Genomic DNA, 15,905 nt, shown 5'->3' on the forward strand with positions numbered 1-15,905 from the left:
TGGCCGCATCACTGAATAAGCCTCAGGGTTGAAAGTTAGGGAAAAAAGAAGCGGCTTATAGTCCAGAATTTAAGGTAGTCGAAATTGGAGGGATTCTCCCTTCAGTGCAAGAAAGCGATTTAGAGAATGGCCGGCGAGCTGCACACAAGCATCCTGTAACCTTTCTGCGATGATTAAAATACAAAAGTCATGAATGTAGTTGTTTCCTATGAATTCTAGCTCCAGGTCATGCATTTCATGGGTAATGGGTCTGGCATTGAGTTATTAGCCTAGCTGCTAGCTTTACTTTACAATGCCACCTCAGTCGAATCCCTGATACAATTTGCTTGAAATGATATTTATTTGGATTATAATCTCATTCAGTTGTTACCGAGTTGACCAGCAGGTGGTGGTCAGGATTCCCCACCCAATAAGAGTCTTGTTCTATTCTAAAGAAAGCAATTTTCCCAAAAACAATATGTCTCTCTCTCTTTCTCTCTCTCTCTTCTCCATTTTGTTTCTCTCTCTCTTGTCTCTCTTCTCCATTTCGTTTCTCTTTCTCTTGTCTCTCTTCTCCATTTCGTTTCTCTCTGTCTTCGTCTCTCTTCTCCATTTATTTTCTCTCTCTCTCTCTCTCTCTCTCTCTCATCTCTCTTCTCCTTTTCGTTTCTCTCTCTCTCTCTCTCTCTCTCTCTCTCTCTCTCTCTCTCTCTCTCTCTCTCTCTCTCTCTCTCTCTCTCTCTCTCTCTCTCCCATCTCTCTTCTCCTTTTCGTTTCTCTCTCCCTCTCTCTTTCTTGTCTCTCTTCTTCTTTTTGTTTCCTCCCCCCTCTCTCTCTCTCTCTCTCTTGTCTCTCTTCTCCATTTTGTTTCTCTTTCTCTTGTCTCTCTTCTCCATTTCGTTTCTCTCTGTCTTCGTCTCTCTTCTCCATTTATTTTCTCTCTCTCTCTCTCTCATCTCTCTTCTCCTTTTCGTTTCTCTCTCTCTCTCTCATCTCTCTTCTCCTTTTTGTTTCTCTCTCTCTCTCTCTCTCTCTCTCTCTCTCTCTCTCTCTCTCTCTCCCATCTCTCTTCTCCTTTTCGTTTCTCTCTCCCTCTCTCTTTCTTGTCTCTCTTCTTCTTTTTGTTTCCCCCCCCTCTCTCTCTCTCTCGCACTCTTCTCCATTTTGTTTCTCTCTCTATCTCTTGTCTCTTCTCCATTTCGTTTCTCTCTCTCTTGTCTCTCTTCTCCATTTCGTTTCTCTCTTTCTCTCTCTTCTCCATTTATTTTCTCTCTCTCTCTCTCTCTCTCTCATCTCTCTTCTCCTTTTCGTTTCTCTCTCTCTCTCTCTCCTCTCTTCTCCTTTTCGTTTCTCTCTCCCTCTCTCTTTCTTGTCTCTCTTCTCCTTTTTGTTTCTCCCTCTCGCTCTCTCTCTCTCTCTATCTCATCTCTCTTCTCCATTTCGTTCCTCTCTCTCTCTTCTCCATTTTGTTGGCTGTCCTGCAAGAAAGAGCGAAGTAATAGCGCAAGTAGGCCTTCCCAGCTGCCCTTTTAAATGCCGTCGATGTTACCCGTCACCAGAGACCGTGTCTTGTGACCGCTCAAAGTGACCTTTTGGCGCTTTTCAAAATAAAGTTCTCCGTTTCATCGGGACACGCAAGCAAATACATTTCTGGCCTGAATCATGACAACATAATCTCGTCATTACAAACGGAAAATTTTGGGAGTTCCAAACTTTATTATACAGTTGGCGAGAGTAGCTGTTTGACTGACAGCTTACAACAGCCAATCGCAGTCGCGCATATAACGCATCCACACTTTTCCCCGCCTTTATTGACTCGTGCCATTAAAACGGGCCTCTGATTGGCCGGCGCCGTTAAAACCGAATTGTTACAATTCTCATTGGTCTAACACTCTGTTAGGAATTAATTATTAAAATGTAGCGTTTACCAAATTGTTCGAATTATCTGACTCCATTAACCAAACACAACATACGTTCACCTAACAATGCGTGCTCATTTCTTTTTGGGAAAATATGGACAAGAGACCGGCATTTCCACACTGGGGCGCCAGTAGCTCAGGAGGTAGAGGGCTCGTCTTGTTCGAATCCCGGCTCGTCCGTGTTACATGTCGAAGTGTCCTTGGGTAAGACACTGAACCCCTAATGCCCCCAATAAGCAGGTTAGTGCCTTACATGGCTGCAAGGCCGCTATTGGGAAATGTGAAGCACACTGGGCAGCAGTAGCTCAGGAGGTAGAGCGCTCGTCTTGGGATCAAGGGATCCCAGTTCGAATCCCGGCTCGTCCGTGTTACATGTCGAAGTGTCCTTGGGTAAGACACTGAACCCCTAATACCCCCAATAAGCAGGTTAGCGCCTTACATGGCTGCAAGGCCGCTATTGGGAAATGTGAAGCACACTGGGCAGCAGTAGCTCAGGAGGTAGAGCGCTCGTCTTGGGATCAAGGGATCCCAGTTCGAATCCCGGCTCCTCCTTGTTACATGTCGAAGTGTCCTTGGGTAAGACACTGAACCCCTAATACCCCTAATAAGCAGGTTAGCGCCTTACATGGCTGCAAGGCCGCTATTGGGAAATGTGAAGCACACTGGGCAGCAGTAGCTCAGGAGGTAGAGCGCTCGTCTTGGGATCAAGGGATCCCAGTTCGAATCCCGGCTCCTCCGTGTTACATGTCGAAGTGTCCTTGGGTAAGACACTGAACCCCTAATACCCCCAATAAGCAGGTTAGCAGCCTTACATGGCTGCAAGGCCGCTATTGGGAAATGTGAAGCACATTGAAAAACGCTTTGGGAAGTCATTGACTCATTTCATTTCATTTAATTTCTTAAATAATTCAACTAAGTGAACTCCATCGAATTAGCCGAATTAGTGTCGCTCGAGTCTCCGTCAAGCCTTCTCTCTCGTCCTCCCTCTCGATCTTTTCCGATCTTCTTAAGTTCTTCTCTCGACCCACGTCCCTCCGCCAGCTGGTGTGCCGGCTCCTCCCTTGGGCGCGCCAGGGAAAGCCCCCACGTGGCCCCACCATCATGGAGAAGAGCGTCTCGATGTCTGGACCCCGAGCGTTCCTGCGTTATCGTAACAGCCCTTCGTCCCGGTTCCTGCTGTTTTCTGTAAACATCATCCTCCACTAGGTCGCAATGACCTGCCCCACAGCTCAGCCAGTGAATATCTTTTGCATTTAAATGTCATTTGTATTTGATGGTACAACATCCTTTATAGTCAAATGTATAAAATCTCCAAAAACAGACCGTAACTGTAAATCCTTGAAAAAAAAAATGCAGAGTCTTGCAATGACAGTGTCATATCGGGATGTCGATTTGGGTTCAACGTGCGGCCCTACAAAATAAGACTCCAGTATCAAGTGATATCGTGCGATCCAATCGAATAACAGATTCAGTTCGGGCTCCAGACGCCTCGCTCACGTTCCATCTTCATCCTCCAAGCTCGATTCCTCTTTTGCGGCCACTTCTCTTTTCCTTCCCGCCGCCACACTTCCTCTCTTCTCTTCTTTTTGCTCTTCTTATTTTTTGCAGCGTGGACGGACATAAAAAATGATGCTTTTTTTTTTTTGTGTGTGTTTTGCAGAAGATGAAGACGTTGGCGCAAAGGAGACAATCGGCTCCTTCGTTGGTGATCAGCAAAGCTCTAACACGGTCCAGGAGCACATCGAGGTAAAGTACAGTAGACCCCCGAGATAGAGGACAAAAATCCGTTTTTGAAGTGGAAACTCACAGTACCCCGGGTAAAAACATGAAAAAAACAAAAATATATGTAATAGGTAGGACTTATGTGTAATGGACACGATTAATGAATAAATACAAAGGAAACATGAAATGGGATTAAATTTGATGTGACGTGAGTTGAGCTGGTACACTGGAGTAAGGGGTTGGATGCAGAGGAAGGAGGATGAAATGATAAATGCTTTAAAAATGTACCTTCTGAAAATCTTGATGCCTTAATTGTCCCCCTATTCTTGATAAGTGTTATGGCCACAATATTTTGTGAGGGGAACGGTGCGTGTGCATTCGTCGTATTATTCAATCATCGCAAACTTTGTTTCCATGGTTATCATGGTTTTGCTTCTTTATTTAGCATCACTGCAAGTCTTGGAGCCCATAGTTAAACGGATTCTGAACTGAAGAGATTCAGCCAATAGCCTTTTGGCTTATTTATGATGCGGTGACGCGGACCAATAACATCGAATGGCTTATAGGTCATCGACCAATAGTAGACAGACTCTCTCTCAATCTCACTTTCTCCCTCAATGTCTCTTTCTCTCGCTCAATATCTTTCTCTCTCTCCCTCTCAATATGCCCCCCTCTCTCTCTTTTGCTTAATCTTCCCCTCAACCTTAATGTCTCTCTCTCTCAATCTCTCTCTCTTGCTCTCAGCGTCTCTCCCTCATTGTCTCTCTATCTCTCTCTCTGTCTCTCTCTCTCTCAATTTCACTCTCTCCCTCAATGTCTCTCTCTCTCTCAGGGTCTCTCTCTCTCTCTCTCAATTTCATTCTCTCTCTTAGTCTCTCTCTCACTGTCTCTCTCTCTCTCTCTCTCTCAATTTCACTCTCTCTCTCTCTCACTGTCTCTCTCTCTCTCTCCCTCAATGTCTCTTTCTCTCTCAGGGTCTCTCTCTCTCTCTTTCTCTCACTGTCTCTCTCTCTCTCTCTCTCAATTTCACTCTCTCCCTCAATGTCTCTTTCTCTCTCAGGGTCTCTCTCTCCCTCAATCTAAGTCTCTCACTCAGGGTCTCTCTCTCTCTCTCAATTTCATTCTCCCTCTCAATGTCTCTCTCTCTCTCAGGGTCTCTCTCTCTCCCTCAATCTAAGTCTCTTTTAGGGTCTCTCTCTCTCTCAATTTCATTCTCTCTCAGGGTCTCTCTCTCTCCATCTCTCACTCTCTCTCACTGTCTCTCTCTCAATGCCTCTCTCTCTCTCAGGGTCTCTCTCTCTCCCTCAATCTAAGTCTCTTTCAGGGTCTCTCTCTTTCTCAATTTCATGCTCTCTCTCACTCTCTCTCTCTCACAGTGTCTCTCTCTCTCTCTCAATTTCATTCTCTCTCTCAATGTCTCTCTCTCACAGTGTCTCTCTCTCTCTCAATTTCATTCTCTCTCTCACTCTCTCTCTCTCAGTGTCTCTCTCTCTCTCTCTCTCTCTCTCTCTCTCTCTCTCTCTCTCTCTCTCTCTCTCTCTCTCTCTCTCTCTCTCTCTCTCTCTCTCTCTCGGCACGTCTTGGATTGGAATTTTAGAGGAGAGTCCAGGGTTTAATAAAAAAACTCTTCGTCTCCAAGCCAATTTCTACTCTTGAGCCATCGCTGCCCAAATATTTTTTGCACAATGTCGGCGCTAATGTCATCCTACCGTTTTTATTGCACTATTTAACGACGTACTCGCGGTTTGCGAGCCCTACCCGGCATTCCTTTCCATCTTGTTTTTCAGTTTGAGTTGGATTTTTGAATTCGCATTCGTCTTTTTATTCGTCTCATCTCGTACTCTAAGCTGGAATCCAAGACGATAAAACAAAACTAGCTAGCGTCACGCGCTAACACTTTTGTTTTCGAAAAGTGACGCCAGCGCCCTCCAGGGGGGGTCATGTGACTCATTTACGAGATAGGAATCTCTTCGTGGCACACGTGCCCAAAATCCATTCTCCCTTTTCCTCCCCGATAAGCCAAAAACAGTGGGGGGGGAAACTAATGAGCTGCGGCTGCTTTTTTCGCCGCCGGTTATTTTGCCGGGTTCGTACGGGTGCTTGAAATCCTCAAAAATGTTCGATTTCAGTGGTGTGTTTTCGAGTTTTGAAAAGTGCTTGGATTTTAGATTGTGGCCATGTTTCTCGGCAGTCGGACTCGATAGACCGCTGTGGGGTCTAAATCGACTTCTTACGTGTGGAAGAGCTATTTACAAGCGGCTAACGCTAAAAAAGATACACCAGGCATTCGACTTGTTACAACTGGCAGTTGGAGAGGAAGAGGGGCCAGAAGAGGAGGACTTACGTCCATCTCCTTGGTCGCGCTCCTTACTCTGGGGGGCCCCACCCCCACCAAACTGCATTTATTTAGGCCGAACGTTCCAAAAACATGCATCTCATGTTGATTGGCCAAACCGAAATCTCCCTAGGTGTGAATAAGCAGTTGTCTGTCCCTGTGTTCCCTGCGACTGGCAGGCAACTGGTTCAGGGTGTCCCCTGCCCACTGCCCAAAGACAGCTGGGATGGGCTCCAACCCTACTGTGGATAAGCAATGCAGATAATGGATGGATGGATGGATGTTTCAGCCTGCGGCACGGCGGATGAGTGGTTCGTGCATCCGCGGCACAGTTCTAAGGTCATGGGATCGAATCCTCCTGTACGGAGTTTGCATGTTCTCCCCGTGCTTGCGTGGGTTTCCATGTCAGGTTAATAGGCCGGATCCAAATTGTCCCTAGGTGTGAATGAGCGAGCGAATTGTTTGTCCCTGTGTGCCCTACAACTGACTGGCAAGCAGTTGAGGGTGTCCCCTGCCCACTGCCCGATGATTGCTGGGATGGGCTCCAGCACCCCCGTGACCCTACTGAGGATAAGCGCTGCAGATAAGGGATGGATGGATGCTTAAAAATGATGCAGTCCCACTCGCTCTTATGACTTCGCTATGCCATTGCATTTCTTCTTCCTTCGTGACTAACGTCAGCCGGCATGAGTTTGTACGGCGTTATCATGTGAAGCATCACTGTGCCCAAGAGGACAGTTCAATTTAATAGAATAGAATAAAATGTACTTTTATTATCATTGTTACAACATGGGTTGAATATATAGTGACAACGAAATTGGACGTGGCACTCCAGTTCCACATATGCATAGGTGCAGGGTACTGGAGAAATTGCAAAGTTGGCTTTGAAAAAGGCCTAGGGACCCCGAGTTATGCAAGAGTGGGGGTCCGATCACAAGACCTAAAACCGGAAAGTACCGCGGTCTTACTGCACATGTGTGTGTCGAGGTAACGTAGCAACACGACATGCTGACATTGTTAAAAGTGAAATTGAAGAATGGAGTGAGGTCACTTCCTGACAGCCTGGCTTTCCCATCAGGGGCCCCTCCCCAAAAACACAGATCCTGGATTTCCACTTACAGGGCTGACATCATCCTGACTCAGGATCCAGCAGATACCGATTATTAGTATTTAGGGGAGGCGGGTAACCCATATTTTCCTGCAAAATGCTTCAAAATTGGACCAATCATCGTGAAAAAAAAAGGAAAAATACCATTTCTCAAATGTATTGCTATGAAAGGATGGTGCAGTTCACAGCAGGGATGGGAAACTATATTCACATTTTTTTCCCAAAAAACAAATAACCAGCAAAACCAAAAGGACTTAAATTACCATACAAACATTCATTCATTCATTCACTATCTGCACCCCTTATCCACAGTAGGGTCGCGGGGGTGCTGGAGCCCATCCCAGTTATCTTCGGGCAGTGGGCAGGGGACAACCTGAGAAAGACACCTCACTCTCTTATTCACAGCTAGGGACAATTTGGACCGGCTAATTAACCTGACATGCATGTTTTTGGAATGTGGGAGGAAACCCACGCAAGCACAGGGAGAACATGCAAACACCACACAGTAAGGTTCGATCTCATGACCTCAGAACTGTGCCGCACACACTCGGATACCTCTCTGAAACTTTTTACAGTAAATAAAGTAGAATATCAACACAACTAACATAACTTTCACTTAAACCAAAAACTAACAATACAGGACATGAAACTAGGTTTAGCAGCAACTTGTATAAAGGTACAGGAATCCTATATGGCTGCCTGATTTTTTACAATAAATAAAAAACTTAAAACAAAAATTGCATCGAAATTTCAACAGCACTGGCAAGTTGAAATGTGGGACCTCTCTCGTCAGGTTGACAAAGTAATGTTATGGTAACAGCTAATCACTCAGCTCTCTCTTAATCACAAACACAACTCATGTTATGATAAGAGCTAATGTATCCGTCTCCACTTGAACGGGTTTCGCTAAAACAAGTTAAAAAAAATTGTAACGATATCTCTTAATTACTTTTGTACCAAGTTAAATTAAGTCATGTTATGGTAACAGCTAATCACTCAGCCTTCCACCTTGGCGTGCTTTCTATGCTCTCTCTCAATCACAAACACAACTCCTGTTATCATAAGAGCTAATGTATCCGTCTCCACTTGAACGTGCTTTGCTAAAAAAAGCTAACTACATTTGTAACAATATCTCTTAATTACTTGTGTACCAAATTAAATAAAGTAATGTTATGGTAACAGCTAATCACTCAGCCTTCCACTTTGGTGTGCTTTCGATGCTCTCTCTCAATAACAAACACAACTCATGTTATGATAAGAGCTCATGTATCCGTCCCCACTTTAACGTGCTTTGCTAAAACAAGTTAAATACATTTGTAACAATATCTCTTGATTACCTTTGTACCAAGTTAAATCAAGTAATGTTATGGTAACAGCTAATCACTCAGCTCTCTCTTAATCACAAACACAACTCATGTTATGATAAGAGCTAATGTATCCGTCTCCACTTGAACGGGTTTCGCTAAAACAAGTTAACTACATTTGTAACAATATCTCTTAATTACTTTTGTACCAAATTAAATCAAGTAATGTTATGGTAACAGCTAATCACTCAGCCTTCCACTTTGGTGTGCTTTCGATGCTCTCTCTCAATCACAAACACAACTCATGTTATGATAAGAGCTCATGTATCCGTCCCCACTTTAACGTGCTTTGCTAAAACAAGTTAAATACATTTGTAACAATATCTCTTGATTACCTTTGTACCAAGTTAAATCAAGTAATGTTATGGTAACAGCTAATCACTCAGCCTTCCACCTTGGCGTGCTTTCGATGCTCTCTCTCAATCACAAACACAACTCATGTTATGATAAGAGCTCATGTATCCGTCTCCACTTGAACGTGCTTCGCTACAACAAGTTAAATACATTTGTAACAATATCTCAGCAGAGCTGCCGCTGTGTGCTCTGCTTGAACTGTTTCAGTGGCTCCTCCCCCCAGGTCGCTTATCCAATCAGAAGGCGCAGGGTGGGTCGCGTCAGAGAGTCCTTTCTTCCTGTCTTTCCCTCTTCCTTCCTTCTTTCTCTCTTCCTTTTATCCTCTCTTTCATTTTCGTTTACGTTCATCCTTTCTTTCTTTCTTCCTTGCGTCCTGTCTTTTTTTCTCTCTTCCTTCAGCCCTCTCTTTCTTTTGTTCTCTTGCTCTTTTTCTCTCTTTCTTCCTTCCATCCTGCAGCCCTTTGAGACACCTTGTGATTAAGGGCTATACAAATAAATAAACATGACTTGAGGGAGGAAGAGAGGCTCGGCTGCGTCTGAGCCTGAATAACCCAGCTTTAAATAGATTTCATCGGCCCGTCGAATAAATAAAAATGCCGATACCGATATCTGTCAAATTCTCAAATATAACCTCTAATCCTTAACTCCTCCACCCTCACTCAGTCACTCATGCAGCAGATTTTTGGCGCCTTTTTTAATGCCAGGGGAAAAAAAGGGAAGTTTTAGTGTACTAGGTCCGACCAGACGAGGAAGTGAGAGAAAATGAGAAAGTGTGAGACTGGTCAACTTCCTGTGGCTGCCAGGCACTTAAAAAAAGGAGAAAAAAGAAAAAAAGGAAAAAAAAAGAAACTTTGCCAGAAAGCGCAAGGGAGGACAGAAACTCAAAGTGACCAAACTGCAAAATCTTTCGTTTTTCAAAGAGAGAAAAAAGGAGGGAAATAAAAATATAAAGAAAAAAAATCAAAACATTCAAACAAAGAGGAAAGAATAAAAAAGGAAAATGTAAGGAAAAGTAAGAAAAATAAATCATGAAAAAAATTAAAGGAAACGAAAGAAGAAAAACAGAAAGCAGTAAAAGAAAAGAGAAAAAGAACAGGAAAAGGAAAAAAGAGGGGAAAGGGGAAAATAAAATAAATCAAAAGAAAAAAGAAAGGAAAAGAGAAACACAATAAAAGTAAAGAGAGAGAGAGAAAAAAAGGGAAAAAAGCAAGAAACAAAGAAAGCGGAAAAAGAAAAAGAACGGGAAAAAGGAAAAGATAGGGGTAAGGGTAAAAGAAAATGAATCAAAAGAATAAAGAAAGGTAAAGAGAAACACAATAATAGTAAAGAGAGAGAATAAAAAGGGAAAGAAGCAAGAAAAAAGGAAAGCGGAAAAAGAAAAGAGAAAAAGAACGGGAAAAAGGATTAGATAGGGGAAAGGGGAAAAGAAAATTAACCAAAAGAAAGGGAAAGAGAAACATGATAAAAGTAAAGAGAGAGAAGAGAAAGGGAAACGAGCAAGAAAAAAGAAACCTGAAAAAGAAAAGAGAAAAGGAACGGGAAAAGGAAAAAAGAGGGGAAAGTGGAAAGGAAAATAAACCAAAAGAAAAAAGAAAGGAAAAGAGAAATACAATAAAAGTAAAGAGAGAGAATAAAAAGGGAAAGAAGCAAGAAAAAAGGAAAGCGGAAAAAGAAAAAAGAAAAAGAACGGGAAAAAGGAAAAGATAGGGGTAAGGGTAGAGAAAAAAGGGAAAGAGAAACACAATAAAATTGGTCTCCTGGACGCTCGTGTCGGCCATGATGAATCGAGTTTAAGGACAGCGACGTCGAAAAGACTCGAATTTTTTTGCAGAAAACATGCTCGGAAACAAAACCGTGATAATAGTCTTGCTTTAAACCACAAGAGAAGGTTCTTAAAGCAAATGAGGCATTTTGCGAAGAGACACAACATAACCACTAGGGCACAGGGGGCCCGCAGGCCAGATCAGGCCCACGAAGGGATTGAATCCGGCCCGCGAGACAACTCAGAGAAGCGCAAGAGAAAAACAAGCTGCAGGTTGAACTAGGTCAACTTGATGTTGCCAAAGCCAGGTGCCTTTCTTAGCTCTCTCTCTCTCTCTACACACAAATAAACCTGACTTGACTTGACTTTCCTCATGTTGAGGTTTTTGAGTTTTCCTTTGCCCTCATGTAGGTTTTAGATCAGGGGATGCTGTCTTAATTGACTGTAGTCTGCAATAATCTGTGTTCTGTGCAGCCCTTTGAGACTCTTTGTGATTAACGCCTATACAAATAAATATGATTTGACTTGACTTGAGGTTTTTGAGTTTTCCCTAACCCTCATGTAGGTTTTAGATCAGGGGATGGTGACATAATAGACTGTAGTCTGTGCAGCCCTTTGAGACTCTTTGTGATTAAGGGCCAAATAAATAAACATGATTTGAGGTTTTTGAGTTTTCCCTTACCCTCATGTAGGTTTTAGATCAGGGGATGCTGTCTTAATTGTCTTTAGTTTGCAATAATCTGTGATCTGTGAAGCCCTTTAACACTCTGTGATTAAGGGCGTCACAAATAAACATGACTTGATTTGAGGTTTTTGAATTTTCCTTTGCCCTCATGTAGGTTTTAGATCAGGGGATGCTGTCATAGTAGCCGGTACAGCCTTTTGGGACTGATTGAAGGTGTCACAAATAAACATGATTTGACCATCTAAATGAACAAACTATGAAAGAGCAAAGACACGTGTTACGTTGTAAAACCGACTACTTCTAAAAGAACAAAACATGTAAGTAAAGACCCACGAAACTTTCCCACACACGGACAGAAAAATACCTAGAGTGCAACAAGGACAAGACCATAAAATATAATGCTAACAATCTCTGACTGAAGAAAAGATGAAAGGAGACAGATTAAGCCGCTTTCGATGGGAAATCCCAATTCGGCCAAAGTGTGAGTTCGTCACTTCGGTTCTTAGTGTCACAATATTTTGGAGCTCTAACTGAACAAAACATACAAGTTAGATGACTCAGTATGTATACCGCATGTGGATAGAATGATACCGAGAGTGCCGTGACGATGAGACCATGAAACATTATGTTGGAACGCTTATTGGCTCTAAAGGAACAAAACACGAAAGTGGGATGAAGTAGCCCATTTACTTATAGGTGTATAAGTAAATGCTGAGACCATCACAAATCCTGTTGGAACACTAACTGGCTCCAACTGAACAAAACATGAAAGGAAGACAACACTAAACTTGTACTCGCACATAGATATGACCATGACGATGAAACCAAGAAACATAATGTTAGAATAACACGATCTGGTTTAACTTAAATAAACATGAAAGTTAGATGACACAGGATATAAACCACAACATAATAATACCGGGAGTGCCATAACGTCGAGATCATGAAGCGATGTGTTGGAACACTTTCTGGCTCTAACTGAACAAAACATGAAAGCCATACAACACTAAACTTGTACTCACACATGGATATGACCATACCAATAAAACCATGAAAAATAATGTTGAAATACACAATTTTGGTTTAACTTAAATAAACATGAAAGTTAGATGACACAGGATATAAACCACAACATAATAATACCAAGAGTGCCATGATGTCGAGATCATGAAACGATGTGTTGGAACACTTACTGGCTCTAACTGAACAAAACATGAAATTGAAATGACGCAGGACATATCCCACGAGTGGATAATAATAATAATAACGGAATTGCTGTGACAATAATGGAGCCCTAACTGTCTCCAACTGAACAAAACATGAAAGTCAACACAAAACATATACTCACACGTTGATATGACAATGTCTACAATGAAACCATGAAACATAATGTTGAAATACACAATCTGCTTTAACTTAAATAAACATAAAAGTTAGATGATGCAAGATATAAACCACAACATAATAATACCGGGATTGCCATGACGTTGGGATCATGAAACAATGCTGGAACAGCAATGGGCTCTAACTGAACAAAACATGAAATCAAAATGACGCAGGACATATCCCGCCAGTGGATAATAATAAAAATAACAAGATTGCCGTGACCAAGGGACCATGAAACAATAATGGAACCCTGACCGTGTCCAACTGAACAAAACATGAAAGGAAAAACAACACAGAACATAAACTCACACGTTGATAGGACAATGTTTACAATGACAACCATGTTGAAATACACTAACTTGTTTCCAACTGAACAAAACATGCAAGTTAGATGACGCAAGACATACACCACGGGTGGATATAATAGTACTGGGAGTGCCATGATGCTGAGATCATGAAACAATGCTGGAACAGCAATGGGCTCTAACTGAACAAAACATGAAAGTTAGATGATGTAGGACATACACCACAGGTGGATATCATAATACTGGGAGTGCCATGACTCTGAGATCATAAAACAATGCTGGAACAGCAATGGGCTCTAACTGAACAAAACATGAAATCGAAATGACGCAGGACATATCCCACCAGTGGATATAATAATAACGGGATTGCCGTGACGAAGAGACCGTGAAACATTAACGGAACTCTAACCGTCTCCAACTGAACAAAACATGAAAGGCAACACAGAACATAAACTCACACTAACTTGTTTCAACTGAACAAAACATGAAAGTTAGATGACGCAGGACATATTCCACAAGTGGATATAATAATAACGGGATTGCCTTGACGAAAAGACCATGAAACAATAACGGAACCCTAACCGTCTCCAAATGAACAAAACATGAAAGGCACGAAAGTGTTTTATAAATACGATATTTGACGTTAATGTTGAAGTTGCACCAAGTTGAGAAAAGTCAGTAAAGTTGTTTGAGAACCGGCTTTTTCGGCTCGGCTCACTGAAAAGAGCCGGATTCGGCTGCCAAACGGCTCTTCGGACTGTTTTTGTTGCTTTAATCCATCCATTCATCCATTATCTGCAGCGCTTATCCTCAGTAAGGTCGCGGGGGTGCTGGAGCATCCCAGCTCTCTTCAGGCAGTGGGCAGGGGACACCCTCAACCAGTTCCTTCAAATCTGAAAAATAATTTTGCGTTGCCTGAAACTCAGCAAAATGTCAAGTCAAGTCATGTTTATTTGTATAGCCCTTAATCACAATGGAAGCATGTCAATGCTGAAAAGAAAAGGGGCCAAGTATTGAACCCTGCGGAACACCACAGGTAACACTAAAGGGCTCAGATGTCATTTCGCCCTATTTAACACAGTGCGTCCTATCTGAGAACTATAAGAGGACAGTTCCTGAGAGACTAATCCATTACGGTCCAGTCCATCCAGTAGCCATTAGTATGCGGCGACGCTCCTCCGTTCCCCGGGGCCATAAATCAATCCCGGACGTCACAATGCCGCCATTTTGGGAGCATCCGTCAACCCTCAAAGGGAGGCGGTCCGACGGGTTGTCAGTCCGGCATTCGGGAGGCGGGACGCGTGTTGAATACCGAGCGTGTTGCGCTTTTGTGAGACGAGACTCCCGTTTGGAAAAATCATCACGTCGCAAATGAGTCGGGAGTCCAGCCGGGGCGGGAGAGTAGACTTGGTCAGAATCAGAAACGGGTAGGAAGCCGGGGGACAGACAGGAGCAAAAAACGGGACAGGTGGGAGTCAGAGTTGAAAAAGGCTTGCCGAGTGTTTACTGAGGTTCGCAGACGGACTGACCAAATTTTTCGTCCTGTAAATGAAACGAATGTAGTGTCAGGACCAGCACAAAGGGTAGACCCAATCGCGTAACGTTTACCACAAGTTTTATTGAAAGAAAGAGGAAGGGCTGCGTTTGCCATCTGGTATTTGCGGGAAGCAGGTCGCTCTGAACGCGGAAGTGGATCTTCCGTAGCGAGCGATGGCGGTGTCGGGAACGGAAAAACAGGTCGGTAGCCGGGACAGAAGAGCAAAAACGTGGTCAGGGTCGGAAACAAAAGGAAAGGAGAAGTAGACGTGGTCGAGGACAAATAGATGTCGAAAGCCAGGGCGGGAGAGCAGACGTGGTCAGGATCAAAAACGGGTAGGAAGCCGAGGGACAGACGGGAGCAAAAAACGGGACAGGTGGGAGTCAGGGTCGAAAAAGGCTTGCCTAGTGTTAACTGAGGTTTGCAGACGGACTGACAAAAGGCGACAGACAGGAGTGGGATTAAATAGGGACAGATAGCCAATCAGAGTCCGAGGCAGTTGGCGCCAAAAGAGCGGGCACAGGTGATTCACATCGGTAATCAAGACACGAAGGAAGCTTTAATTACAAAGAGCAGCCACCAATAAAATCACGAGCTATAACATGCAGCTGAGTGGTTAACATGAGTGCCTAGAGTAGGAAACAGTGGAAAAAAAACTGGAAGATGCTTGGATTACTGGACTCTGCAGGGATTAACTGTGTGCGATGAGTAGCCTTCAAGTGCTAAAAGCACAACCGGGATAAGCTAACTTTGCAAAATGGTCATCCAGGCTTCCGTAGTCATAAAATGGCGGACAAACATGGCAGTTTCTTCAAGTTGTGTTATGTAATTAGACATTTCTAAACCTACATACGGTCGGGATCAAAAGCCGGGATGGGAAAGCAGACGTGGTCAGAATCAAAAAACAGGTCGTAGCCGGAGACAAACAGGGAGATCAGGAACGGGCAGGTGGAAAAACGGGTGCAAAAATGGGACAGGCGGGATTCAGGGTCAAAAAAGGCTTGCCTAGTATACACTGAGGTTCGCAGACGGACTGACAACAGGGGACAGACAGGACTGGGTACAAATAGTGACAGGGAGCCAATCAGTACCCGCAGCGGTTGGCGCCAAATGAGTGGGCACAGCTGATTCACATTGGTAATCATGACAGGGACAAAGGGTAAGAAGAAAAGAAAGGAGGAAAAATGGTGAAGAAAATAAAGGAAAAGAGAAAAAAGATGAAAGCGTTAAAAAAAGAAGGGGAGTGAAAAAAAACTTGGAAAAAAGATAATAGGATAGAAATTGAAGAAAATGGAAAAACTGAAATAAAAAGGAAAAAAGTAAGTGAAAAAAGGGAAGAGGGAAAGAGGAGAGAAAAGGAGGGAAGAGAAAAAGTCGATAGCCGGGACAGGAGAGCAAAAACGTGGTCAGGGTCGAAAACGGGTTGTCAGCCGGGAGAAGAACGGTCGT

The 15,905-nt window shown here is 43.3% G+C and overlaps 1 protein-coding gene across 2 annotated transcripts in view; it reads left to right on the plus strand.

Annotated features, from left to right (window-relative positions):
* Positions 1-15,905, plus strand: part of arhgap20 (Rho GTPase activating protein 20) — an 82,639-nt gene that overhangs the window by 25,937 nt on the left and 40,797 nt on the right. For both annotated transcript variants that reach the window (XM_088353560.1, XM_088353559.1), the window contains exon 2: positions 3,559-3,644. In XM_088353560.1, coding sequence (XP_088209686.1) covers positions 3,559-3,644 — 86 coding nt within the window. The remainder of the gene's footprint in view (positions 1-3,558; positions 3,645-15,905) is intronic.

Source organism: Urocampus carinirostris, chromosome 14, assembly GCF_059441175.1.
Source record: "Urocampus carinirostris isolate Australia breed hairy pipefish chromosome 14, RoL_Ucar_1.0, whole genome shotgun sequence".
Taxonomy (NCBI): Eukaryota; Metazoa; Chordata; class Actinopteri; order Syngnathiformes; family Syngnathidae; genus Urocampus; species Urocampus carinirostris.